Raw genomic sequence first — 25791 nt, 5'->3', positions numbered from 1 at the left:
TCAAAGATATACAACCCAGATCTACCTCACGTCCCCTCAAAGATCTCCTCGCTCAGCCCCTCTTCCACCCGCTCCCAATCCACCTCCTGCCCCGAATACACCCCCTCAAAAGTATCGATACTCGCGCGCGCAAAGAATGGCTGCAGCTGATGCAGACTCGTCAACCCCTTGATGCCGCTCAATCTTGGACCCCGCGGCCCGGTCTGCTCCTCCCATGCCACCGCTTCCGGTTTCACCTTCTTGGCCAAAGACGTCATGTGCGCATGTTCCGCCAGGATCTCGTTCAGGCGGTCCATGATCGCCTCGGGCTCATAGCCTTCTAGAGGGAACGCAGCGTCCGTTGTATCGGTCACGAACATCCATTGATGACTGCTTATCAGCTCATCCCATCAAAATAGAGGAACGGACGTACATCTGGAAATCCTCCGACTGCATCAAAAGGAGCAGATCCAAAAACTTGCACGCCGCCAGCACAAGGAGAAGTCCCTCATCCCCATCCGCGGGTGGCTCCTCCATTGTCCCCTCGAACACCTTGAGCAACTCCGCCAGGATGACCGGCCAAAAGTTGTTCATGTGCTGCGCCGACACACGCGTCATCAATACCCTAAGGCAAAGATACACCTCGCTATGGACCTGCGGTGAGACGACGTCGTTCCGGAGGATATCGACCAATTTCTCCTGAATACTAGGGAGTTGAGTGAGGTAGTGGTTGTGCTCGGCGGAGAGGAGGACGAAGGAGAGTCGACGGAGATTGAGCGAGCGGGAGATCATTTCCGACTCGCGGTTGATAAAGATGTTGGCGGAGGGGCCGGACTGGATACGGGATAAAAGCTCGAGGAAGCGGTCCTTGTCTGTGTCCATGAGAGCGGAGATGAGCGGTTGCCACTGGTGCGACTCGGGTGCGGAGAGGCGGAAGAAGCGAGCATCGTTGAAGGCGTCACCAATCAGGGGGCGCCAGGATCGACCGGAACTGTTCAAGTGTGACATCTCGGAGATGATGTCGAGAATGGACGATCCGACCCTGATATCAGCTGATTCCCGTATGGAGCTCACTTTTGTTGCCTGAACGCCGGGACAAGAACTCCAGTCGCGATGGACGAGCACGCAACAGCGATGCGGTCATTCTCGACCAGCAGCGCTCTGAGGCTGGGGACAAGCTCCGAAGCGATAAATTCGTGCACCTGGAATCAGCGATGACCAGCTAGAAACGCACCTTTGCCTGTCCCTCGACTGCACCTGTCCCTCGCTCCCAGAACCCCGTATCCGCCGCCTTTGGCAGATTCACCACAACGTTATCCAGTAATCTCGCATACGTCTCGGTCAGATCCCTCCTCAATCGCCGATCCTCCAACGCACTCGTAGTGGCCACAGTCCGGCCTAGAGCTACCAGACACCTCAACATCGGATACAGCTGGGCCTTGGCGACGGGCGTAGTAGCGACCGTAGACATGTCTTTTGCGAGCCCAAAGGTGGTGGACCACACCTGAACGGCAATGGGCGCTTCGAGACGCTGTATATACGCCTCGAGGAAGCCAGTATAGATCGGGTCGACACTGCCGTCAGCTTGACTTTGGGGCAGACGTACGTGTGATCGGCCTTTGACTTGGGTACGAGGACCTCGCCGACCATCTCGACCACCTTTTGCGCGCTGGACGTAAGGCTGTCGACCGCGTCAAAGATCGCCGCATCGGTGATCTCGGCCGATGTGAGCGCCCAGAGCCGAACGAGACTGCCAAAGACCGCCGAAGGGTGAGATTTGAACATCTCGTCCAGGACCGAGCGGGTGCGAGAGCGTATGCGCGCAAAGATCTGGGACTGGGATGACGAGCTCGAACCGCTTGGTGATGGGATATCCGTTACGGTCCAGGCGACCAAAAGTGCGTGGACCGCATCGTCGAGCCACTGCGCATTGTCCGCTTTCTAATATCAGCTGAGGCCGTTGTGCAAACTCACGATGTCAGCCGCCGGTCCCTCCACCGTAAAGACTCCAGACATATACCCCAATATCGAGCTCCCGCCCTCTCCATTCCTCAAACTGTCCTCGCTCCGCCGACTCCCCTTCCTCGGCAAGAGCAGAATGGCAATTCGCTCCAGACCCTCGAGAAGCATGCTCGGCTCCAGCTCAGACGATGACAGCCGCCCTACATCCGTTGCAAATCCCTCCTTCAAACTCAAGACCTGCGTCCTGATCTGAGCCGCCAGGCTCCCGCTGAGGAGCTCGAGCAAGTCTCGCCTTGGCTGCAAATGCGGAGCAGACTGCAGAATAAAGTCAATCCAGCTCTGCAAGATCGGGAGGAGACGCTCATCCGCCAGCGCGGTCCGGACGAGCTGGACGATCCGACCGTCCCGATCATGAACATTCTCCGCCGCCGAGCTCTTCTCCGTTGTAGACACCGAGGCGGACTTTCGGTGTGCCTTTGGCTTGTCGGACACCGAAGACCGGAGGAGAGCGAGCATCTTGTCCTGCAGGTCGAGCTCGGCGAGGCGGACGGCTTCTTCCGCCTTGTCCAGGATGGCGGACTGGTACCGCTCAACGAGGACGGGATCGAGCGCGCCGAAGGAGAGCTGAAGCTGGATGAGGCCAAGGACAGAGCCGTGTAGCCGTAAGAGCAGGTTTGAGCGAGTTGGACCAGAGGTGGAGGAGTGAAGAAGCCTATTGTCAGCTTATATAGGGGAACGAGCTTACTTGATGAGGATCCCGGAAAGCAGCTCGCTGTAGTTGGAAGCGGTCTGTCCGGCAACAAGGACGTAAGGAGATTTCCTCGGGTCGTCAACCTGACACGCCTTGGCCGTATTTTTATCGCCGGAGCGCAGTAATGTTGTAAGGGCGTCGACTAGGTGGATCGTGACAGACAGATCCCGCAAAGTCTTGCCGTCACCGATAAGACGACACAACATGGGGTCTAGCAGTCTGATCATCAGTCCAGGTCGGCTCCACTCTCACCTAGTGTACGACCCCAGATTGACCCTGATCCAGGTCCTGCAGATCCGCTGCATCGTCGGATCGGAGCTTTTGACGCCGTCCAGTATGATGGATATTGGTGTCCAGAAGATATCCCCAAGTAGCATGGCATCGTCTGAGATCAGCAATCGCCAAAGCGGGACATACCTGTTAGCCGCCAAAGCGTCCCAAACTCCTCGAACGCGCGGTACTCGTCCGTAGACTTCATCCGCTGGCTTAGCGCGTCTTCGAGAACGTAAGGACCCGCGTGAAGCTTGAACTCCCAGAGGAGCTCGACGGCGCGGATGTGGTATCCCGCTTGATCTGAACGGAGGAAGCGAAGGAGCTGCGATCAGCTTGGCCAGAAGATTGGCTTACCGAGATCATGACTGTTTCCACGAGTCCGTCATCCATGTCGAAAGAGGCAGACTGGGTAGACGGCGATCGGATGACTTGTAAGATCAAGCTCGAGATGGATTCGACGATAACGAAGGAGTTCTGGAGATCAGCGGGTTCCGCACTCCACGTACCCTTTTCAGCCGGAGGCACAGCTTGCTCATCCACGCTGTAATGTCCACTGATCCCATGGGCACTTCGCTCGCGAGAAGAAAGGCAGCCATATTGAGTACGACGAGATAGGCCGAGGAGTTCTGTACCGTAGTCGACATAGCTGCGGTGAAGATCCGTTGAATAGCGGAGGGTACGATCTGACGTTGAACTGATATCACCGCTTTATCGAAAGGTACAGAGCCATCGAAGAGCTGTTCTGTGGTGTAGTCGGGGGTCGCGGGCGCAGCGAAGGATCTGTATCCCTGAAGAGGGATGAGGCGGAGTAGAGTATCGCAAAGGCCAAGCATCGCTGACTGGGACTGCAGAGACGTCTGGGGTCAGATCCACCTTTACGAATCTCTTACTTCGATTGCTGACAAGCAGTGCTCTAGCGCAGCGGGAATGTAGACTTGTAAGACCTCCTCTTCATGGCGAGACATGGTGGCCAAGATCCAGCAGATGAAAAGTACGTCCTGATAATCAGCTTTGACCAAGCTCCGACGTACCTCCTCCTGTTGAGCTTTCAACATGGTGTACAATTGTCTCCATAATACAAGTGGCTCGACACCCTCGGAGACGGCATTAGCAGTAATGGAGAGCTTTTGTCAGCCATACTCAATCGAATAACATACCTCTGCTCGTGTTTCCGCATCGGCGGTCCTGCTCGCAGTCCACAAGGCTCTCAGACCTGGCATCACAAGACGTGGTGCCAAGAGCGACCCCGGTTCCCACTTGTCCAGCAGCGCCAGGAACGTCTTGAACGGTCTCTGAGACGTCGGATTCAGCGCCATATCCCCCTGCAACGCGGCGACTAGGGCATCGAGACCATTTTGCTGAAAGTAGGCAATATGCTCCTCGGACGTCTCGGCGGTACCGAGTAGCCAAGTGTAGACCCGCCGACTGAGCGATATGTCTCGTTGAAGAAGGACGTCGAAGGCCGCTCGTAGCAGGAGATCCCGATCTTTATCTTCTGATGACCCGACGTCAGAACTGTAACATGACGGACTCACTTGTACAGCTCGCCGTCCATCGGCAGGATGCGCAGGAGCAGATCCAGGCCGTACCGCCTGACCAGCACGTTCTCGTCCGCCAGTACGGCAGCTGTTCCTCGAAGGAGCAGTCCGCTCTGTAGGTCGTCCGGAGGTTTGAGCAATCGACGCGAGAGGTAGTGTAAAGCGGCGAGCCGAGCGGATGACGAGGATATGAGGACGAGGAGTATGTTGTGCAGGAAAAAGTCGTGCGATACTGCTGCAGATATGTTGCTCAACAGGGCGAGGACCTAGATTAGCCTTACCCATGTGTACACTCACTCTCTCGAAGAAGTCTCCCGTCTCCTCTTCCATGCCCGGCAACAGAGCGAGCATCATCGCCTTGGTGGCCGGTCGCAGATCCGCCCCTAGCGGCAGATAGTACGTCTCGTAGATGTTGAGCAGATGGGGCCTGACCGAGGTAGTCGCGAATTGAAAGAAGGGGAAGAGGCCGGAGGACCAAACGAGAAGATCTCGACGAAGACCCTCAATCTAAAGTCAGCGATGCCTTGACCGCAACTCACGCCGATAGTGCTGACGATGTGCGCGTAGACCTCTAAAGCGCGCTGGTGTACACCTGAAGGCAACGCAGGATTGAGGCATTGTGCGAGTCGCTTCGATACGACGAGCTTGCGAGGTATTTCGTATAAGGGGGGCTGACGAGATTGAAGGGTCTATATCAGCTACGCTCGGGAAGGGCATACCTTCAGTAATCTCGATAGGAATGAGATAAAGTCGGCCCACTCGTTCACGCTTTCAAAGGATTGGAGCGCTCGGTCCACTTGGGTAGCGAACTTTTTATACCGCGCATCGCTGGCGAGCAGGGATGACGCAGCTGTACAATCAGCTTGGCCCCGATTCGGAGGTTCAGCATTCCCCATGTCCACACCGCTCGTACCGTCAGCTTAGGGCATCAGGCTGGGACCGCTCGTATTGGTGGCCCCACCAGACCTCCCCACATCGGCTCTGAGCATTCTTTGTTGCGGCAAGACTTACCACGACCTGTCCTGCGCCGCTGCTCGGGCGTGCTTCGCCCGCTGTCCGCCTCCGCCTCATCATTGCCTGCTACAGTGTCCAAAGAAGCTGACGAGCTGCTCCTGGACCGTCCGGGCCTCATTAGACTTGCAAGTCGGCTAGATCCTCCTCCTAACCGTGGAGAGATCGCCGAAGGCAGCAACGTTGACGAGGGCAGGGCAGGCGACACCGCTGCCGAGCTGGGGAGGGTGGACGGCCCGGCCTCATCTGAGTAGGCGATTTTGGGAGTGTCGATACCGCTCGACATGACGGCTTCGACCGAGTCTGTCGCTAGTCGCCACGTCTACTCTCAGGAGCGATGCTGAGCTGATGTACGAGGTGCTTGATGAGGTACAAAGGGTGATTGGGAGATCTATAGTGGTCGGAGATGGTGTCCAAGCCTTTACGGCATCGGTCCAGCGCGCCTGATCAACTTACGTTCCTCCGGCCATCCTCGTCCGACCCCTACATACACAATACATCCCATCTTGCTATCGCCTCTTACCATCAACGTCAGCTCGGCCAGGCAAATCGAAGCGCAGCGTAACACCACCAGAGATCTGAACCGAAAACCTTAGACCACTTCCAGTCGCATTTCGTCTCCTATGCCTGACCGCGGAGATGCCCCTCGAGATCCTAGATGACGGTAGCAGGTATGTTGACTTTGTGGAGGGTGCTGACTACAGACTGGGAGCAGCTTGGGCCGAAGCTCTGAACTCCTCGCTATCATATTGCAAAGCGCTCCTCGCCTCTTCTTCGTCCTCGTCATGGCGCCCAGTCCAGGTCCTGCCTTTGACGGCCTCAACGGTGGCTCGAGACTCCGGCGGGACGTCCAGCAAGACCTCGTCTCTCGGAGCTCTGTCCGCCGGAGATGTACAGGTATCTAGGCGAAAGGGCAAGATGGGAGAGGTGTATCGGGCGGTGGCCGAGGTGGAGTGCGGGACGGACGTGAGCGTGGACACCTTCCGAGGCTGCCTAGCCACTCCAGAAACCAGGCCTCAATGTAAGTCTACTTGTTGACACTGCTGATGGTAGGGGACCGAATGGTGGAGGATGCAGCGACGCTGGATCTGCTCGATGCACATACCAGGGTCACGAGAACGAATTACCGCTTGGGCTGGCCTTCAAGGTGAGCACAATTCTGAAGGCGCTAATAGCAGCCCTCGAGATACAGTCACACTCGGCAAGACATTCGTCGACCCATACACGCTCATCGACATTTCCACCTCCGTACCTCGTACGCGCAACGAGCCTCCCTATCTTCGTCCCGCACCACCGCATGTTCGAGCCCATGTCGCCCTGCTCGCTTGGTGCATCCAGCTTCCGGGACCAGGGCAGGACATACCACCAGGTCGAGCACGGATCACTTGTATGTGGTCATGGGATCCCAAGGGATCATGGGCGGTCGGTGGAGGTGTCCCTCAACATCTACCCTCAGTGGTGGTAGGGCTGGTGGACTACGTGCGGGAGGGAAGCGAAAAGGTGCCGGTACTGCGGAGTTACGGTCCGGATGTCAGCATCGGTTCGGTCGGGTACGACACCTCTCGAGTCACCCTCTCGGTCGGCTACGCAATCGTCTCTGGCGAGACGGGCGGAAATGAGCACCTTCGGCGGCAGGTCGAATTCGGTATATCGTCAACCCAGTCTTGGGACGTCCAAATACACGTCAAGACGCAGCACGGAGAAGAATCGCCCTCCACGGTCTGGACGTCCTTTGTCGGGCAGGCGCCTTCCAACGTTGCTGGACAAGCGCTGCCGAAACGACTCGTCCTGCGATTCGCGCATGCTCCACTGGCGGACGGGGAGGAGATGGTTCGGGTCAGCGTTTCGATCGAGCGGACCTCCTCCTCATCTGGCGTACGCATCAACGGGATTCCCGTCACGGTAGAGCCAATGGAGAGGCCAGCGTCTAAGCGACCGCTGCTGCAAGACGGCGCCAGCGGAAGCGCCATATCCGTCAATACGCTCAGTACGATGGAGAGTCCGGTGCAGATGGAGGACCACAAGTCGGGGAGAACACTAACAGCGGAGAAGTCTATCGCTGGACTGGTCAGAAGGAACTACATCTGTAAGTTTCAATTATAAACTCAGCTGATATCAGACTTCACATCACTGCTGCAAGAACCCGAACCAAAATGGCGTCCAGTCCTCGACTCTCGCGGAGTGGCAGTACACCAGCTCAACTCGATCGACAAAACCCTCGTCGTCTTTCGGGCTGAGGCGGTCCTCGTCGGCGTCGGTATCTGGGACCTCTTTGCCATCATATCCAATCCTAGCAGCCGGATTGTCTGGGACAAATCGCACGAAGAGGCGACGATGCTGGAGGACGTCAACGAGCTCAGCGATTTGTGGTATACCAAATCCAAAGCAGCATGGACGGTTGCTGCTCGGGACTCGGTCATGCTGCGGACCACATACAAATCGCCGAGCTCGATCCACGTCTTTGGGTTCTCCGTCGACGACACGGACCTCTTTCCTCGGATACCCCCAAGTATCGACCCAAACGTCATTCGGACCCAGATAGACCTGCAAGGCTGGTCGGTCGAATCCTTATCGCCAAATACAACTCAGGTCACTCTGCTCGAGCAGAGCGATCCTCGAGGCTGGTCCAACAAGTCCTCCATTCCGCAAGTGATGATGTCTACTCTGGCAGGAATAGGCGAATTCGCCATCAAGCACGGTGCGCCCCCGGCGGCCACCCGGCTCGGCGGCGCCAAGGCCATCGCGTGCAAGTATGACCTTGAGCGCGAGTCGTACCGGTTCGAGTACGAGTCGGCGAGCGCACGGCGGTCGGGCTCGTCCAGTACCCATACGGCGTTCCCGCTTCCCGTAGCGGTCAAGGACCCGGGCGAGTCGGGGAGTCTCAAATCCCTCGACGTCAAGCGTCCCGTCAACAATATCGAATGCGAGATACGGTGCGACGCGGAGAAATGGGGAAGCAACATCATCCTCGTTGTTGATCCGCCTCAGGTCGCTATTTCGGCGCTAAAGCGGCATCGGCTCTCCCCGGGCGGTGGTGGGCTATGGCTCACTATCGAGCATGACCCCGTCAGCCTCGGGTCGGACAAGGTCACCATCACGGTTCGACGGGGGACGGCGGTGCCGGGGGCCAAGCCGGCGCTGTCAGTGAACGGGCAAAAGGTCAAGATTGACGTGGAGGACCTGACCGAGGTGGATGTTCAGCTGCTCAAGAAGCAAAAGAGGGCAAGGGCGACTCGGGCCCCCCTGGACCAGCCTGCCGCGCTCGGCACACTGCGGAAACGGCAAAGCGGGATGGACCTCGGTAGCACCATCAAATTCGAGCCCTTCCGGACACTCACTCCGTCCACCTATTCTCGCTTCGCTCTTCCCCTCGCGCGCATTTACAACGTCGCTGCCGAGACTACCCGCGCGGCCATCATCCCCATGGCGGTTCCGGCTCCCACACCGGCCGATGGCGCCACCCCGGTCGACGCGGCTGTCCAGGCGCTGAGGCAGCTCACGCGGATGCATGCCGATCGGGAGAGCGAGTCTACCGATCCATTCGGGTGGCAGCCAGTGACGGATAGGGAAGGGCTGAAGATTGAAAAGAGGGTCGTCTCGCACGTTTCGGAGACGTTTCCGGTGTATCGAGCTGGGCGGATCATCGAGGGATTTACGGCGGAAGAGGTGTCGGCCGCGGTGTCTAGTCTCCGCAAGACCGACACCTTCGATAAGCCTGTCATCCTCCAATCGCACGGGCACGGCATCGTCACCACCCAGATCACTGGCCATGCCAATTACTTTTTCCGGAGTCGCTCCCTCCTCGTCGCTACTATTGTGGCCAGACCTACCGAGGGACCTCCTCCGTCCCCCTCCGTCAGCTCATCGCCCTCCCTCACCACCATCTTCCACGCCTCCTCATCCTCCTTCGACCCCGCCACTATCGACTTTGAGGCCGCCAAGTACAACCCCCTCGCTCTACCTTCTGGCAACGTAATCCTCGAGGGATGGATCATCGAGACGATCGATCCCTACTCGCACGAGCAATACGCTATACCCTCCACCCGGTGCATGTACGTCGGCGCAATCGACTACAGCGGGAACGTTCCGTCAAGCATGAACAATATGCTCAATGCGTCTCTTCCTCGAGCCATATTGGTCATCGAGCAGGCGCTCAAAACGGCGGGGACGCCAAGTCGCGCTCGTCTGCCCGCGATTGGCGTTATCGCGCCTGATACCGCGGCGCAAGGGGCATGGAGTTTGGAAGGTGTGGATGGAAGCCGGGTGGGCGTGCAGCAGAGGAACGACGGGGACGAGTATTCGTTGACGGTGGCGGTCCAGCCAACATCAGCGACCATCAAAGACGGGGATGCGCTTCTGTCGCCCGGACTCAGGCACAACGAGTCGAGGTCATCCTTCCACTCTGGCCGGTCAACCGTCATCGACCTCGGCGAAGACATACGTCGAGGACGGCAGGACCTCACTCTCGCCGAAATCGATATTGGCAGCGGGACGGCCGGGTGCGAGATTTCCATTCGAGGCGTCTCGTTGCCTATCGCTCAAAACACTTCGTCCGACGGACTCTTGTCCCTTACACTCCCATCCAGTACCCTTGACCTACCGTTCAAGGTCGCCATCATCGCCTTGGCTCCATCAGTCCTTCAGTCTGCGTCCCTGGACCCGACCGTTCCCGCTCGGCACCTCCTCCGCGTCACTCTCCCCACATCCGGATACGAAGCGCCCATCTCGGACCCCCTCACTGGCAAGACCGGCCCGCTGCCCCGGCCACGGTGGCTCCTCGACCTCATCGAGGACGGGGTGGTGGTGGATATACGGCTGAAGTCGGTGCCAGGTCTGAAGGGAAAGTATACGTACAACGGGGTGGACGTCATACCGGAGGATGAGAAGCGCTCAAAGGTATCAACGGCAAGAGCGAGGATGCCTCAATTAGTCAAGTGAGTGTTCGCCAGGACTGAGCTGATGCCAGTCGCGATACGCCCAAAGCTGTCAGTCTGGACAAGCCACTGGCTGTTTCCAGGGAGCATATGGCCGCGCCGCCAATGGTGTCGTCCGAGTCTCGCGCAAGCATCTCCTCGGATGTGCCAACTACAGCGGAAGTCACAAAATCGACCGAGAAAGTGAGTGATACCACTGATAGAGCTGATCCAGACACCCGAGTTTGTGCGCCCAACACTAGCGGAATCTGCGTCGCGGTACACCTTCTGGAAGTATCCCCGCATGCGCGCCAATACCGTCCTGTCGCCCATGAAAACAGCAGCCATCATGCCTCCTACATCGATCACATCCGAGATATCCACCACTACCGACGCTCCCCAACCTGACATACCGACCGTTCCACTGCCTCTCGCCATCATCGCATGCCTCCTCTGCCTGCTCATCGGCTCCCTCGCCAGATCATTCCTGTACGAAGCGGACTTTGTTGTATATTTACCTGCAGGGATGCAGAGACCACCGGGGCGGCACTGGCGGGAGCTGCGGAGGGTGCTGGAGTGGACGATCTTTCCGGGAAGAGATCTTGTTGTAGCCATCACAAAGCGTACATAGCAATGTAGCTGGGTCGTTCTTGGCTTGGGCCAAGGCTCGGTCCGCGGCCCGCGGGAGAGCCATTATGATCTGCTGCCGAGGGAGTCACACGCCTCCGACGATCGCTCGGAGTAAATCAGGCCAGACGTCTGGTGAAGATCCGGATGGACCGGCAGCGAGGAAGTGTAGACAAGGTATGGAAGATCCTCTTGCGGCTATCGTTGGCTTTTGAGTTTCAGCCAGGCACGCCGGATTTGGTGAATGCCGTAAATGGCGTTCCGGCTAACGAAGTTAGCAGAACCCAACAAAAGGTCGCGCAGTGATCCAGCCCTTCCTCTTGGTTGAGCGACAGCGCCACAGAACGCTTAAGCACCAATAAGGGAATCGCCCTCTTCTGCACAGACCCGAAGCATGCATGCTGCAAGGAAAGAGACCAGGCCTTGGCGTAGAATTCGGACGAGTGATCGTCGTGTATCATCGTGTGACATCAAGTGGGGGATCCCCGGTGTTGCCGTACTTTGGATGCGTAGTTGTATTCTCTCCTTCATCATCGCATCTCCTCTGTAAATTTTGCAGCACCAAGCCACTTGTGTATATGTAGCTCGACCCCATCGTCAGGCGATCCTACCACACCCGCGCCCGCACCGCGCGCATCAGACCGGTCGGCTGAGTGACTGAGTCTGGCGTTTGGCGCGACCGAGGCTGTTCGCACCAGTCTATACGCCTAGCATCCTGCGGCCATGTCGTCCGGCACAGACTACACGCGTATCAACGCGATCGGAGCGACCACTCTTTCAGTCTTGACGGTCGTCAGTGCCGCCTACCTACTGTACCGCCTCTTACAACAGGGACGGGGCAAACTACGCGTGCGGTTGTTGATCGGTCTCGTCTCGTCGGATATCTTTCTCGGGTGAGTCTATGCGTCAAGGAGGAGGATCAAGCTAACACGATCAGAATCATAGTGCTCCCTACCGAGATAGCGTATCTTGCAGGAAATCCCTTCAAGACAGATACACCTGCATGCGTAAGTCGTCAAGATGGCAGGACTGACGAGCAGGACACGTTTGGCTTTCTCCTCACTGCAGCACTATTCACGCAGCACATGTGGACTCTGGCTATCGCAATCGCCACCTTCCTCCTTCTGGTGAGTCTATCAAGCGGCCAGTGCTGATGGAAGAAATATCCCCTCTCGCGATCAACAGCGATCATGGAGCGTTATTCCTGGACAGCCTTTCCAGGGATCCTTGCCATCTCGGCCATTCACTCGGGTCGTAAGTCAATTCCTCCTCGCCGTTCTCGCCTACCGCGCCTGACTGTCAGTTTGGCTCAAGTTCTACGGATTCGACTCGGCAGGCAACATCTGCTACTACGGCGGAAGTCCAGACGGCGTCATCCCCGACGCGCGCGATCTCATCCAGTTCATCCCGCGCGCCATCACCTTCATCACCGTCGCTATACTCTACTCGATGCTGTATCGCTTCCTCCGGCGGCCTGATACGATCCAGGTCTCGTCACACATGCCCAGCCGGAGGGGTTCTCGAGTGGACCGTGCCCCGGGGACGTTCAGTGGGGGAGGTGCGCTACATCGCCTGGGAACAAAGATGATGAAGCAGGGCAAGGCGGCGGAAGTGGACGAGAGGCCGCCCTGGGAGCAAATGGAGTTTGTTCAGGTGGGACATCGACCATGGGAGGACGAGGCTGGGCCGGTAACATCCCTACACTCTTTGCCATCCGCTCCCGACAATACCGCTCTTCCCAGCCGGTCCGAGTCATTGATCGTAATGAGTAACATTCGGCGGTCATCATCCGGATCGGTCAGAGAAACAATACCCAGTCTCGAGCGGCGATCGTCGGCGTCAAGTAGGGACGGATCAGGGAGGGATTGGGAGCAGCAAAGAGGGAGCGACGCCGAGACACTTGTCACCCCTCAACTACATCTGGCTCGGGCCCAAATACCACACGCCCTCTCGCCTGTGTTATCAGAGGGGAAGCCGCATTTCGAGTCGCAGGTCGGCTTTGCGGAAGACGAGGGGGATTATCAAGACGGGAAGAGAGAGAAGGAGGATCAGACGATGGCGGAGTTCTTCCAGGAGTATCAGGTGTCGTCCGGGGCGGGTCAGGCGGAGCTGGGATCTGCGTCGAATGGAGGGGCACCGCAAATGTCAGCGGCGGCTTACTTTAATCGGCAGGCCAGTCTGTTGATGCTGTATTTTCCTCTAGCTGTGAGTGATAACTACTTGAGTGAGAACACAGCTGATGACCAGTACGTCGTGATCTTTTCCGCATCTCTTGTTCGATTAATATACGACATGACGACTAATGGGGCACCCAACCCCATCCTCTCTATAGTTTCAGCTTGGTTCACGCTCTCCGTGGGAGCAATAGATGCGCTTGTATACGTGAGTTGTTTCTTGTTTTGGCTCGGCCATCGCTGACGATCTCCAGGGATTAGCAGAGTTCATGGTCAAGCGGAAGGTTAGACGCAAGATGCCAGATAGGATATAGGTACCTGCTGGTTCATGTAACAGTATATTTTGGGCGGTATCACTCGCGCGAGCTGTCAGAGCGACTTGTTGCCCGGTCAAACAGGCTCAGCAGTCGAAATGACTCTGTTCTTTCCGACCTGTGCAAGCGTAAGGGGGACACGCCGGCACTTGAACGTGGAGCGCTTGCTCGCAGATCGTTCGTCGTTCGGGCTTTGGCCCGCGCTGACCATGATGCACGAACAGCGGATGGGAATCTGATGAAGCCCTTGATGCATGATGCACGTCAGCGATAACGATAAGACCGTCATCATCGCATAATGGTAGAGGGGCTGGCCCTGGCTCTGTCTAGCCCGGTTTTCCGATGGGAGCGACCGATGTGGTGCCTTTGGGCATGATGGCATGATGATCAGGAGTCGATCAGGGTAGCTCGGAATCGGAATGCGTTCCTCCGACTTGTATCACCGAAACTGCGCAGGAGCTTTCAGCCGCGAAGTGCACTCCCGACAGATCTCAACTCTGGTAAGTATATGACGCACTGTGCTGTGCTGGCGGACCTGCGTAGAGCGGTCCCTCGCTGGCTGGCAGTTGGAGCGCGTACATACATGACTTCCCGCGTTGCCCCACGCAACATAGGATGGATGGAGGCGGAGCAGAAAAGCGGGGGAAAAGTCTGAAATAGCCTCTTTTGGAACCCATTCCTCATTCACCACTGGCGCACAAAAATTCAGCAGGCTCTGAAACTAATGCATGCATTAACGGGAAGGAAGTCCCTGCATGATGTCTAGGAGACACCCTGGGCTGTAGATATGCACAGAAGCCAATGATGGATGCGCAGCAGCGTCCTGGCTCCATGGATCACAGCGGTGCCACCTGCCATTCCCGGGGACGGATCAGCACTTCTCGGCATTCCCCGCTCTTTTGCCCTTACCCACTGGGGATAGACTGCATGTAACCGCAGTTTCGGCTACTACACCATCTCCCTCCATACCATAGACTAGACAGACATACCTTCTACATACCTCGCTATATACACGAGCCTGCTCAGCTGGAACCTCCAGTGAATTGCTCGGACTTCGGCAAGCCCGACTTCGGCCTCAAAAATTCTCGGGCGCAAAGCTCAGAGATCTGCCTTCCCCTGCCTCCCGCTGGGCATCAATTCAGCGTCTTTGTTCATCTCAACCCTACTTCTACCTCACGCTGGCCGGACTTCATCAGCTGGATCTTGGGAACGCCCTCCTTTGCCCCGCGCTCGGACTCCGGAGATCTAGATTTGAAACACGTCGCACGTTTCAGCGAGACCAGGCTGGAGCTTGACTACCCTACTGCGTGGACACCGCTCGGTCGAGGAACGTACCCTGCCCGACGTCTACGGAGCTGAAACCACCCAAACGTCTCTCCTGGACCCCTTTCGCCATACCTTCGCCTCTCCTCTCGGCCCAAGCGGACGTTCGACCCGGAACACCCGGCACACACACAGGACGTCCTCGACACCCTCCCTCGTCCATCTCGGGCGGAGATCTGAGACGCGGTGGCGAAAGAGCGAAACTGCAAGGGTCAGGCGCTTTAGAGAAGCTCGTACTTGTTCTGTTCTACATACCGTTGAGGCTTGGTGAGTGATTCCATCTACTTTCTGGAGATGTCCTGGGTGTAATATGCCAAAGGAGGTATGACGCATGGAAAGGGTGTGTGTCGCCCGTCGCGCGTGGCGGTACCTGTGCTTGAGGCTTCTCCAAAACCTTCCTTCCCCTTGCATTCATTCGCACATCACTAGCATCCTTACTGATATCTCAGCCTCAACTACATCTTGCCAAACTGTCGACTCCACCTCCTTACGCACATTCCACCTTCTTCGACTCGCCAGCATCCTCCAGCAACCCTGGGAGTGGACAGTTTTACCAATTTGGGGAACCATCAGGCGGCCGGGGAGGGTCATTTGGTACCAAGGGCGATTTTTGGGCGGGGACAGCGAACAGCTCCTCTCCACCATCACCTTCTACGTAAGTCCACCGCTTGGGCTTGACTGATGACAGCATTGACTCTCGCACCGACAGCATAGGAGGGGGGGAATGCTTCCCTCCTTCCGTGTCAGACTCGAACGGTGAAGGTCTGGAAGCTTTCAACCGGGCACGAGCTCTATCACAACCCACTGCTTCTCGACGCAACAACCTCTCCCTCAACATCAACAACCTCCCCACCTTCCAGCAAAACAATTCCCCATCCACCGTCGCCTCCTCTAGCGCCCCCTTCACCGACGCAATCAACTACAATTACTCTATTCCTTACGAGTATTTTCAGTTCGCACCCGCGTCAGCCGAGGAGACCAGCGAGGCCGCCGCTGTTCCTGCGCAGAACCCCCAGTTCGGGTATCGGCTGCCGGCATCACAACCATCCAGCCCCGTCCGGACCATCTTCCCGCCGGGCCAAGCGCCATTCTTTGCGCAATCCGGCCGACAGCGAGGAGCCACCTTCAGCGGGAGGTACTCGTACTTTAACGAGCAATTCGGCGGACCCCTCCTCAACTCCATCGGCGCTGCTGTCCCTGCCGGCCTCCCCACCGCCCTGCCTACCGCCATCCCACCTCATCTTGCCTTTACCCAACTCCAACAATCCCCAATACACTCCCCCCTCCTCGCTTCTCCCGTCATCCAGACCTCCACCGCTGGTCAGACGAGTTACTTTGATCCCGCGCCGGTCAAGTCTGACTTGGGATCGCGGGACGTGACGATGGATGATCTTGCAACGCCAACGCAAGCACTACCATCCGTCGCGCTACCCGGGACGGCACCACCTACTCCTTTACAGCACACCAGTATCAGTCGGAGCTCCAGTGTCGCGGTGGGACCTTCCGAGGTAAACGAGACGGGGGCTATGGTGGAGAAGCTTATGCTTTTTGACCAGTAAGTCTATAAATCAACCAGGCTGACGACAGAATGATCAATTCTGCCCAAGAAGCAAAGAACGCCTTGCTTCGCGGTGAAGACGCCTCGGCCAATCTCGGTCAAATATCTCATCAGCTCGACTCGGTCAACGAGCTCAGCGTGGCCCCCACGGGCACGCCGCAGTCCGCATCAAGCGCCTCCCCTCTCAATTACCTCGCATCTCCGGCCGTCAGCGTTTCCGCGGTAGCCAGCATGCCCCGCATCACCACACCGCAGAGCGTATCGCAGGTACAGATGGCGCAGCTCACTCAAATTCCCTCTCAACCGGCTCCGCAACTCGCCATGCCGCAGATGGTCCCGGCTCAGATGTTGACCCAGCACCAACTCGCGGTCGCCCATCAACAGCACCAGATGCAGCAGGCGATGCAGCAACAAGCGATGCAGCAGCACGTCATGCAGCAGCAGGCGTTGCAGCAACAGGCCATGCAACAACAAGCCGCGCAGCAGCAAGCAATGCAGCAGCAGGCCATGCAGCAACAGGCAATGCAGCAGCAGGCGATGCAGCAGCAACAGGCCGTGCAGCACGAGCAGGCGATTCAGCACGAACAGGCTGTCCAGCAGCAGCAGGTCATGCAGCACGAGCAGGCCATGCAACAGCAGGCGACGCTGCAGCATGAGGCGGCGATGCAGCAGGCTCAGCAGCGAGCTGCCCAGCAGCAACAATCGGTACTTCAGCAATCGGCACTCCAGCCGCAGCCCCAGATGCTACCGATGCAGCTACCTCCATCCCAGCCCACTCTCATCTCCCAACCTATCCCCACGCTCCACACCCCCACTCGCGAAAACCCCCAACCGCAGCTTGCCATGATCAACACCAACCTCTCACCCCTCCCCCTTTCCCGCCAGGAGCCCGCCTCGGCCGGCTACCCCACCGACACCATGTCCTTGGCGGTCCCTCCTCCTCTCGTCCACTCGCACTCCTTTCCCAACGGTCATCAGCTCCCGAGCCAGCTGCACAATCTCACCTCACCGCCCGTCCCTCTCGCCCCTTCCCCCTCCTTTGCCGCATCGCTTGGTATCGGCCATCCTCCACACATATCCTCACCCCTCGCAAACGTCGCGATCTCTCGACCTCCGTCCCCTCGGGCCTACCCAGTACCGGACCAGCAGTGGCTTCCAATCCAAAACGGCGAGTCCTCCATGTCACGCACGGTATCAGACTCGGCGCCTATGCTGGCCGTCCCACGTCGGCCTTCCCTACAGGATAGGGCGGTCAGCGACTCTCGCGCGGACGGGCTGCCCGTTGTCCACCGGGGCAGGAGTGGATCGACCAGTAGACCTCAAAGGGGACTGCATGGGATGACCTCAAGTGTTCCCCCGTCAGCTTGGAACTCGCGAGCGGTCTCGCCGGACGACGAGGATGAGGAGGAATCAGACGATGAGGCGCCAAGGAAAAGCAAGCGGCGGAGAAGCTCAGCGGGGCATGCCGTAGCCGACACCGCCGCGTCGACTCTGATCTCGGAGGATATGCGGCGGCAGCTGGATCGGATTTTTGAGGAGTTCTTGAATATCGTCTGCTCTGATTGTAAGTTCTTGTTAGGGTCATGCTGACCTATAGTGGATATGGTCGACGCCAAAGGCGAAAAGCTTCACCAAGTCCTCATGCCGAAAAAGATGCAGAGGATGGACGAGTCGGGCGACTACCGCCCATTCAAGTTCAGAATACAGGCCTTCACCAACGCCTTTTCGGACGAGGTGAGTCTCGATCTTGTTCGCGGCTGATCTCAGCTTGTTCACCGAGGCATCACCGAAGAGACCATGTCGGCCAAGAAGATCAAGTCGTATCTCTGGAAACAAGATCTTATCTCCCGCTTCAACGCCGACGGCAAGAAGGCCAAATCTAAGGGCAACCACATCTGGAATGTGGACGCCAAGAAGATGCCCGAGGGAAACGAGCCCAAATGGGTCTTTAGGCCGTTCAAGCGGAGGATCATCGGTACTCCGAGCGCTTATGCGTAAGTCTTTTTGGTTTTGGCGGGAGCTGTGCGGTTTTGGCGGGGGCTGTGCTGATGATCAGTCTCATCAACCAGCGGTACGAGTACGAGCCCAAGGTGTGGGATCCACAGGCGGCGACGGAGACTCTGAAGCCAGTATTTTACTCGCCTCCCAACTCGCTCCCGGATTGGATGCGGTGGGAGGATGGGAAGCTGGTCGGTGTGCCTACCAAGCTGCACGAGGCGACTGACATTGTCGTCAAAGTCAATGTAGGTCTACCCTCTGGTGCTGCCGGGGTCAAGCTGACTATCAGTTCACCGATGTGGATGGCCAAGCCCAGACCCTCAGTACGAGCTTTATGCTCGCTGCGATCCCACCCGCTCTGATGCCGGATCAGTAAGCTTGTCCTTGTGATGCTGAAACTGGCTGATAGCTAGAATGGTCTACGGCCAACCGCAATCGTACGCGTATATGCCCGAGTACGGCTCTCTCGATCCTCAAATTCAGCAAATGATGAGTCAGCCCATGTAAGTCTTCAGCTTCACCAGCAGCGGCGTCTACTGAACACCAGTGTGCCATACAACCAGGCGATGAACGTCTTCACCGGTCAGCATCAACACCTAAGCACCGTGTACTCGCTTGGGCCGGAAGGGAATCAACAGGGGCATTAGGGAGAAGTCATTGTATGCAGTCGGCGAGCTGCGCGGGAATAAGATACTATCTGAAAGGGGATGCAGCACAATTTTCATGCGCTCGAGCTGTTGAGAGGTCCTTCTCCGTCATCGGTGACGGTGATTATATAGAGGCGCCGCCGCGGGGGGCCGGCCGGTGTACACGGGGCATCGTTGTGGCCCAGAGAGGCAAGTTCGGGCCGCTGCCGTGATCGTGCCTGAGAAAAGGCCGTCACAAGCCAACCGCAACCAACGCAGACCCTTTCGCTCCTTCAGTTTGCGTCTTGTTCTCTATAGCTACCCATCTACGATCCAATCATCCTCTATTTCCTCACGCCCCTACATCCCTGACCGTCGTACAGCTTCCTCCGCCGCTCGTCCATCCGCGGTCCGCTGGGCAAGGTCCAAAATGGACAGCCCCGGCGCCTCTTCCACCGGCGTGCCCATCTCCTACCTTGAAGTGAGCTCAGCTTTTGCAATCCTCAATTGCATTCACTGACTTCCAGGCCTATCCCTACCCATCATGCGTAATCGTCATCCCCCAAGACCGAAACAAGCGGCCTCAGCTAAAGAGCCGCGATACGGATGTCACCGTCCGCGAGTTTGACGGCGTCTCCCCGTTATCAATGCCACCCCGGCCCCGCAGAACTTATCCGGCAACCTACTGGGCGAACGAGAAATGGTTGACCATCATGCAGGGGAAGGAGGTGTCTGACCGCGTGGACGAGGAGCAGGCGGATGGGCTGTACAGCTGGGCGGAAAGGGAAAATGTGCCAACTCCTGGCCATCCGGGCGGAGAGTCTGTCTTTCTGCTTCGTCTCCCCGGAACGGGTCGCCTCTCCCTCGCCAAAACAATCCTTCCTTTATCCCCTCCCAGCAGTACGCATGCTTTCTGCGTCATCACGTCACAACAGAGCGAAGCGGACGCACTCGGGCTGGGCCAGCGGCGGGAATCCGACAACACGGTCAGCCCCGGCCCCCGGTCATCTGCGTCCTCGGACCATACAACTACTTCCTACTTTGACACACATCGTCCCTCGGATGCCACCATCAGAAGCTCGCTCTCGTCGGACGCCGGGCCCTCCGCCTCGGAGCGCACCGGTCCTTCCCCCACCCTCGGGGCCAACGGCCAGAAAGGCAAGACAGCCTCGCAGGTGACCAAAGCCTACTCGGGCAACTCCTCGAGCTCGACGAATAGCTCGGAGAAGAGGAGGAATCAGCGTCGCGGAAATCGATGGGAGGCGCCATCGTCCGGTCTGAGAACGGTCAAAACCGAGACGGAAGAATGTTGGGCGATGGTCAACAGTATTGACTGGTCAAAGACGTGTATGGGACCAAGAGCGAATTGGGCAGACGTGATCGACCCAATCTTGTCGCTCATATTTGAGTCGAGGTCGCAGGACTGCCTTTGGCTTGGCGAGGATCTACACATGCTTTAGTGAGTGGTATGCGGGACGAGGCTGATCAGCAGCAACACCAACTACATTGACCTCCTACCGGAACCCGGACATCCCTACTCTTTCGGAAAGAAGGGTTCAGAGGTCTGGTCGGTCCTCATGGACCTCCTCCAGCCGGTCTTTGAAGGCGGGTTCCGAGGTGAATCAACCTACCGGGAGAACGATCTCATCATGTATGATCACCTCCCCAACGGCGAACTTTGCGAGCGGTACTTTTCCTGGCGGTACAACCCCGTCAAGGGCAGCGACGGAACAATCATCGCCCTTTATAATCAGGCGACCGAAGTCACGGATGCGGTCATTGCGGAGCGGCGGCTCGGGACGGTCCGAGATCTCTCGGAACATCTGCTCGTGGCCCGTAGCACTCGGGAATACTACGATTCCCTCCGCTACGTCTTCGAGTACAATCAAAAAGAGGCGCCTTTCATGCTAGCGTACAGCGTCAAGGTCAAAAGCGAGACGGTCGTCAATGTCGTCACGGAGCTCAGGCTGGAAACCTCGCTCGGCGTTCCCACAGGTCACCCATCGGCCCCGCCGGCCCTACAGGTCATCCTCGCCGCGCGGAATCGGGCCAACTTTGGCGTCAATGCGGACAAATTGTCGTCCCCGACGCTTTCGGCGATATCGGTGCTTTCCAGCGGTAGTGGCAATATGAACCACGTCTCCGAGGTGGCTAGCTGGCCTATTGGCAAAGCGCTGCAAAGCCGTCAGCCGGTCATCGTCGACGACTGCCGCGACCTCATCCGAGGGTATGTCAGTCGAGCGTGGGACATGCTGCCCATGTCGGCTATTGTCGTGCCCATCTGCAGCGACTCGTCGACAGACGTTCCGGACGCGGTCATCATCCTCGGACTGAATGTCCGGCGTCCCTACGACGCCGACTATGACGGCTGGATCCACGTCGTACGGTCGCAACTTACCAACTCGCTCACCGCGGTCAAAGCGGCCGAGGCGGAGACGGAACGTCGGGCGGAGAGTGACCGGATGGAACGGGCCAAGGCGGCCTGGTTCCGCGGTGCAGCGCACGACCTCCGGAGTCCGCTCACGCTCGTCGCTGGTCCGCTCGATGACGTCCTCGGATCGACCCTCACGCACACTCAACGTTCCTCCCTTGGCACAGCCAAGCGCAACGTTGACCGTCTCCTTCGGCTCGTCAATACCCTCATGGACTTTTCCAGGGTCGAGGCGGGTCGTATGGAGGGGCAATTCGTGCCGCTCGATCTTGGCGTATTCGTCAGCGAGCTCGCGGTGATCTTCCGTCCCGCAGTGGAGCGGCTCAAGATCGAGTACCACATCTCCATCGAGGCCAGCCCTCACCTGGTCTACGTTGATCCCTCCCTTTTGGAGACGGTCATCTCCAACCTCATCGGAAACGCCATTAAATACACAGAGTCGGGGTCCATTACGGTCCGCCTGACCTACGGCGAGATGGCGGAGATCAGCGTGATCGATACGGGTACCGGTATTCCTCGGGGTGAGGTCCACGCGGTCACGGAGTGGTATCATCGGGCGACCACGGCTATCCACTCTGGTACGCAGGGCTCCGGGCTGGGCTTGGCGCTCGCTCGAGAATTCCTCCATCTGCACGGAGGGGAGCTCACGGTCACCTCCAAATTCGGTCCCGAGTGCAACGGCGAGCACGGCTCGGTCTTTACCGCTCAGCTTCCCCTCACCGAGAAGGCCTCCTCAGCCGCATTCTCGGGGAACAAAATCGGGACGTACGGCATGCAAGTCGCCCATGAGGCTATGCGATGGGTCAAGCCTACCGATTCAGACACGGATACGGCGTCGAATCACAGCGATACGGCGTCCGATACCTACACCAATGGTACTTCTCGGTCACCCGAAGGCAGCGGTCTTCTCTTTGAAAAGACCGATACCATCCTCCTCGTCGAGGATAGCCTGGACATGCGCAACTACATCAAACAGATCTTCTCTCCCTACTGCACCGTCATTGAGGCGAAAAATGGGGAAGAGGGTCTGAAACTCGCTATTCAACATCAACCCAACGTCATCCTCTCGGACTACATGATGCCAAAAATGACGGGGATGGAAATGCTGAGGGCAATCCGGCAGGAGGAGTCGCTCAGATACACTCCGTTCGTCCTGACCTCGGCGGTGGCGGGCGAGGAAATCAAGGTGGACGCCTTGCTGGCGGGGGCGGAGGACTACATTCCCAAGCCGTTCAAGCCGAAGGAGTTACTGGCGCGAGTGCACCTCCAGCTTCAACTTGGCAAGAAGCGGGTCAAGCTGGAGATGGCGTATGAGCAGCGGCAAGGGGAAATCTCCGTCCTCAGCGACTATTGTCCGACGGGTATCATGCGGGGCGACATCGAAGGGCATATTACCTACGCCAACAATTCATGGCGGGAGATGGCGGGTATGCCCCCCGGCGCCGATCCCGATACCTGGACTGATTACACCGAAGCGTCGGTCGTGGAATATCTTTGGCCGCTTTGGACGGAATGGCTGCGGGGCGACGAGAAGGAGTTGACGGCTGGATGGAGATGGCTTTCCGGGCGAAAGGTGTCGGCGAGATTTGTCAGGTTGGACCGGGCCGTTCCCGGGATGGCGCCTGGGGTGCTGGGTTGCATCACGGATGTGACGCATGAGGAGGAGCGGTTGGCGGAGGCGGAGAAGCGGAGAATAGAGGCCGAGGAGAGCAAGCATCAGCAGGAGTTGCTCATCGACTTGACCAGTCACGAAATCCGCACGCCCGTCTCGGCCATCCTCCAATGCTCGTCCCTGGTCAAGGAGAATCTCGTCTCGCTCTTCGACTCGCTTAAACTGGCGTCGTCGATGCAGTCGGGGTTCAAGCCGACGCACGAGTTACTGGCGGATATTGAGGAGGACATCGAGGCGTTAGAAAGTGAGTTTTTTTGGGTTACAAAGCTGACGATAGGCATCTATCAGTGCGGTCTTGTCCAGGAACGCATCGCCGGCGATATCCTGTCTCTCGCTCGCATCCAACTCGACATGCTGTCCCTGCATGATATCGGGATGGACGTCCGCACCGAGGCTCGCAAGGTCCTCTCCGTATTTGCCTCCGAGGCAAAGATGAAGAAGATCGAGTTGGCGTTGGAGTTTGGCGAGACGTTTGACGTTGCCAAAGTATGGGGGATCAAGACGGACCCTGTCCGTCTCGGCCAGGTCGTCACCAATCTCATCTCGAACGCTATACGCTTCACCGCCGCGAGCGACGTCCGCAAAATTACCGTCCGGTACGAGGTATCCTTTGCGCCACCTGCGGAGGAGACATGCGCTTTGCCTGGGTCGATTGCTCTGCCGAGCCAGCTACCCGCACCAGAGGACACGGACATCTGGCTATTTGTCAGTGTGAGGGATACCGGACCCGGCTTGGGGCCAAAGGAATTGGCACTTTTGTTCAAGCGGTTCTCTCGTGAGTACGTGGCTAGAGTATGGCTGACAATCAGAGGGCAACAAGATGATACACACTCGATACGGTGGATCTGGTCTGGGTCTCTTTATCTGCAGAAGTGAGTCGTCACTTGTTGTCCGGGATTGTGCTGATTGTAGAAATCACCGAGCTCCTAGGCGGCCGTATCGAAGTCCAATCTCAGCTTGGCGACGGTTCGGTATTCCGATTCTTCATCAAGACCAGCACGGTCGCTCCGCCCGTCCGGCCAGCCCTTTCAGTCGGCGCTCTCGCTGCTCACAACGCGCAAGGCTCGAACAATGACATCACGGAGACCGTTGGCAGCAGCATGAGCATGACATCGACGAGCACGGTACCCAAGGCGACGGGCTCGCCACCTCCCGAGGGGACCGAGCACATGCACATCCTGATCGTTGAGGACAACATTATCAACCAAACGGTGTTGAAGCGGCAGATCATCAAGGCGGGCTTGACGTGTGATGGTGAGTCGGCAGACTTGGATGAGCTGACACGCAGTCGCCAACAATGGTCTCGAAGCGCTCAACCTCGTCCGAGAGACGGATCGGTCGATCAAGCGAGGAGGGCCAAAGATGAGGAAGCGATATGACTGCGTATTGATGGATCTGGAAATGCCCGGTAGGTCCCTGACACGTGTCTGCGGCTCTCGCTGACCCTCAGTCATGGACGGTCTGACGGCCATTCGCGAAATTCGAAAGGCAGAAAAGGCGGGGACACTTGCGAGGAACATGGTCATTGCCTTGACGGGTAATGCTCGTCAGGGTCAAATTGATCAGGCCCTGGAGGCTGGGATGGACGACGGTGAGCACCTCTCTTCGCTTGCTTGAGCTGTGGCTGACGAGTCAGTCGTGATCAAGCCCTATGTCCTGGGCAACTTGTTGAAGAAGATCAAGGCCATCACCATCAAGAGATTAGAGATAGAAGTGGGTGCTGCATTTGAGGACAAATGAGGGGTACGGTATCTCAGCTGTTCATCGATTGTATCAAAAGTTATAGGGCGCTTGTTGTAAGGTATATAGGATGCATCGCTTCTGCTAGCATAGCTCGGTAAGAATCGTCGTCGCTAAGGCCTTTGGCATCGCCCGAGCAAACCTCCAAAACGCGTCAGACGCGTTGCAAACGCGCATACCGTTCTTCATCTTCACCTCACCCTGCCCTACTGACTATGCAGCCTCCACAGCTGCTGTATCACTCGGACACGCCGACGCTGTACCCCACAAATACCTCATCTTCCCTCATCACCGTACGCTTCCCCTCGGCAGTCCGAATCACTTCGCTCCGCATCACACCGGAAGGCGTTGCGAGTCCCTCTGGACCAGGGTAAGCCAAGCTCTCTGGGTGTATAGCCTTCTTTCTATGTGCTGCGCTAGGATACGCACCGCAGCTGATATATAAGAACCACATACCCCTCGCGATGGACTGGCGAAATCTACCTCAACGCGTCGGACGCAAGTCCCGTCAATGCGCTGGAAAGACGGAATGTGGAGTATGCAGGAGGGGAGTGGCCGGTGGATTATGATGTGGGAATGCCAGACGATGTAGGTCTGTTCCTATGGACCGAAGTCGAGACGGTCGAAGCAAAGGACAGAGGGATGTGAAGCGATAGAGCTGACGAACAGGTAACCACCCGCTTGATATCCCTGCTCGCGCCAGTGCAAAGCATCACACTCTCCATCTACGGCTATCACGCTGCGGGCCCTTCCCATCCTGCAGTCCAGCATGAGCCGACCATGCACAAGGCAGCGAGTGAGGATCTCGCTTGGGTCTCGGCCTGGGCGGGCGGAGTAGGCGGATTGCTGGATATGCTGGGAAGCAATACGGAGTCAGAGAGGAAGCGGAGAGTCGTCGAGT

General features: G+C 57.7%; 4 protein-coding genes across 4 annotated transcripts; 3 read left to right on the top strand and 1 right to left on the bottom strand.

Annotated features, from left to right (window-relative positions):
• Positions 1-26: 26 nt before the first annotated feature.
• Positions 27-5399, bottom strand: MKK02DRAFT_35354 (Dopey, N-terminal-domain-containing protein; the record flags this gene model as incomplete). The annotated part of the gene is made up of 19 exons (XM_053089158.1): positions 27-369; positions 413-1021; positions 1054-1181; positions 1214-1553; positions 1586-1920; positions 1954-2653; positions 2687-2911; positions 2945-3077; positions 3110-3287; positions 3320-3439; positions 3472-3707; positions 3821-3822; positions 3869-3963; positions 3997-4089; positions 4123-4480; positions 4501-4769; positions 4801-5010; positions 5043-5192; positions 5223-5399. The coding sequence occupies 19 exons, from the start codon at positions 5397-5399 to the stop codon at positions 27-29; spliced, it is 4701 nt and encodes a 1566-aa protein (XP_052942217.1).
• A 900-nt stretch (positions 5400-6299) lies between these two features.
• Positions 6300-11269, top strand: MKK02DRAFT_30252 (uncharacterized protein; the record flags this gene model as incomplete). Its single annotated transcript, XM_053088006.1, is given in 9 exon segments — positions 6300-6392; positions 6412-6535; positions 6568-6661; positions 6693-7600; positions 7634-10448; positions 10481-10499; positions 10532-10631; positions 10652-10995; positions 11039-11269. The coding sequence occupies 9 exon segments, from the start codon at positions 6300-6302 to the stop codon at positions 11267-11269; spliced, it is 4728 nt and encodes a 1575-aa protein (XP_052942216.1).
• A 4957-nt stretch (positions 11270-16226) lies between these two features.
• On the top strand, positions 16227-18783 carry MKK02DRAFT_20722 (uncharacterized protein; the record flags this gene model as incomplete). The annotated part of the gene is made up of 6 exons (XM_053086305.1): positions 16227-16420; positions 16453-16681; positions 17159-17987; positions 18021-18157; positions 18191-18417; positions 18480-18783. Coding segments are annotated over 6 exons (1920 nt in total), but the record flags the coding sequence as incomplete, so codon positions are not given.
• A 694-nt stretch (positions 18784-19477) lies between these two features.
• MKK02DRAFT_35353 (uncharacterized protein) lies at positions 19478-24890 on the top strand (the record flags this gene model as incomplete). Its single annotated transcript, XM_053089157.1, has 9 exons — positions 19478-19528; positions 19575-20506; positions 20540-23394; positions 23428-23925; positions 23960-24022; positions 24063-24404; positions 24439-24558; positions 24601-24741; positions 24787-24890. The coding sequence occupies 9 exons, from the start codon at positions 19478-19480 to the stop codon at positions 24888-24890; spliced, it is 5106 nt and encodes a 1701-aa protein (XP_052942214.1).
• Between the last annotated feature and the right edge of the window lie 901 nt (positions 24891-25791).

Source organism: Dioszegia hungarica (assembly GCF_025882075.1).
Source record: "Dioszegia hungarica strain PDD-24b-2 chromosome Unknown MKK02contig_25, whole genome shotgun sequence".
NCBI classification, from domain to species: Eukaryota; Fungi; Basidiomycota; class Tremellomycetes; order Tremellales; family Bulleribasidiaceae; genus Dioszegia; species Dioszegia hungarica.
This window is presented reverse-complemented; position numbering and strand designations above follow the sequence as displayed.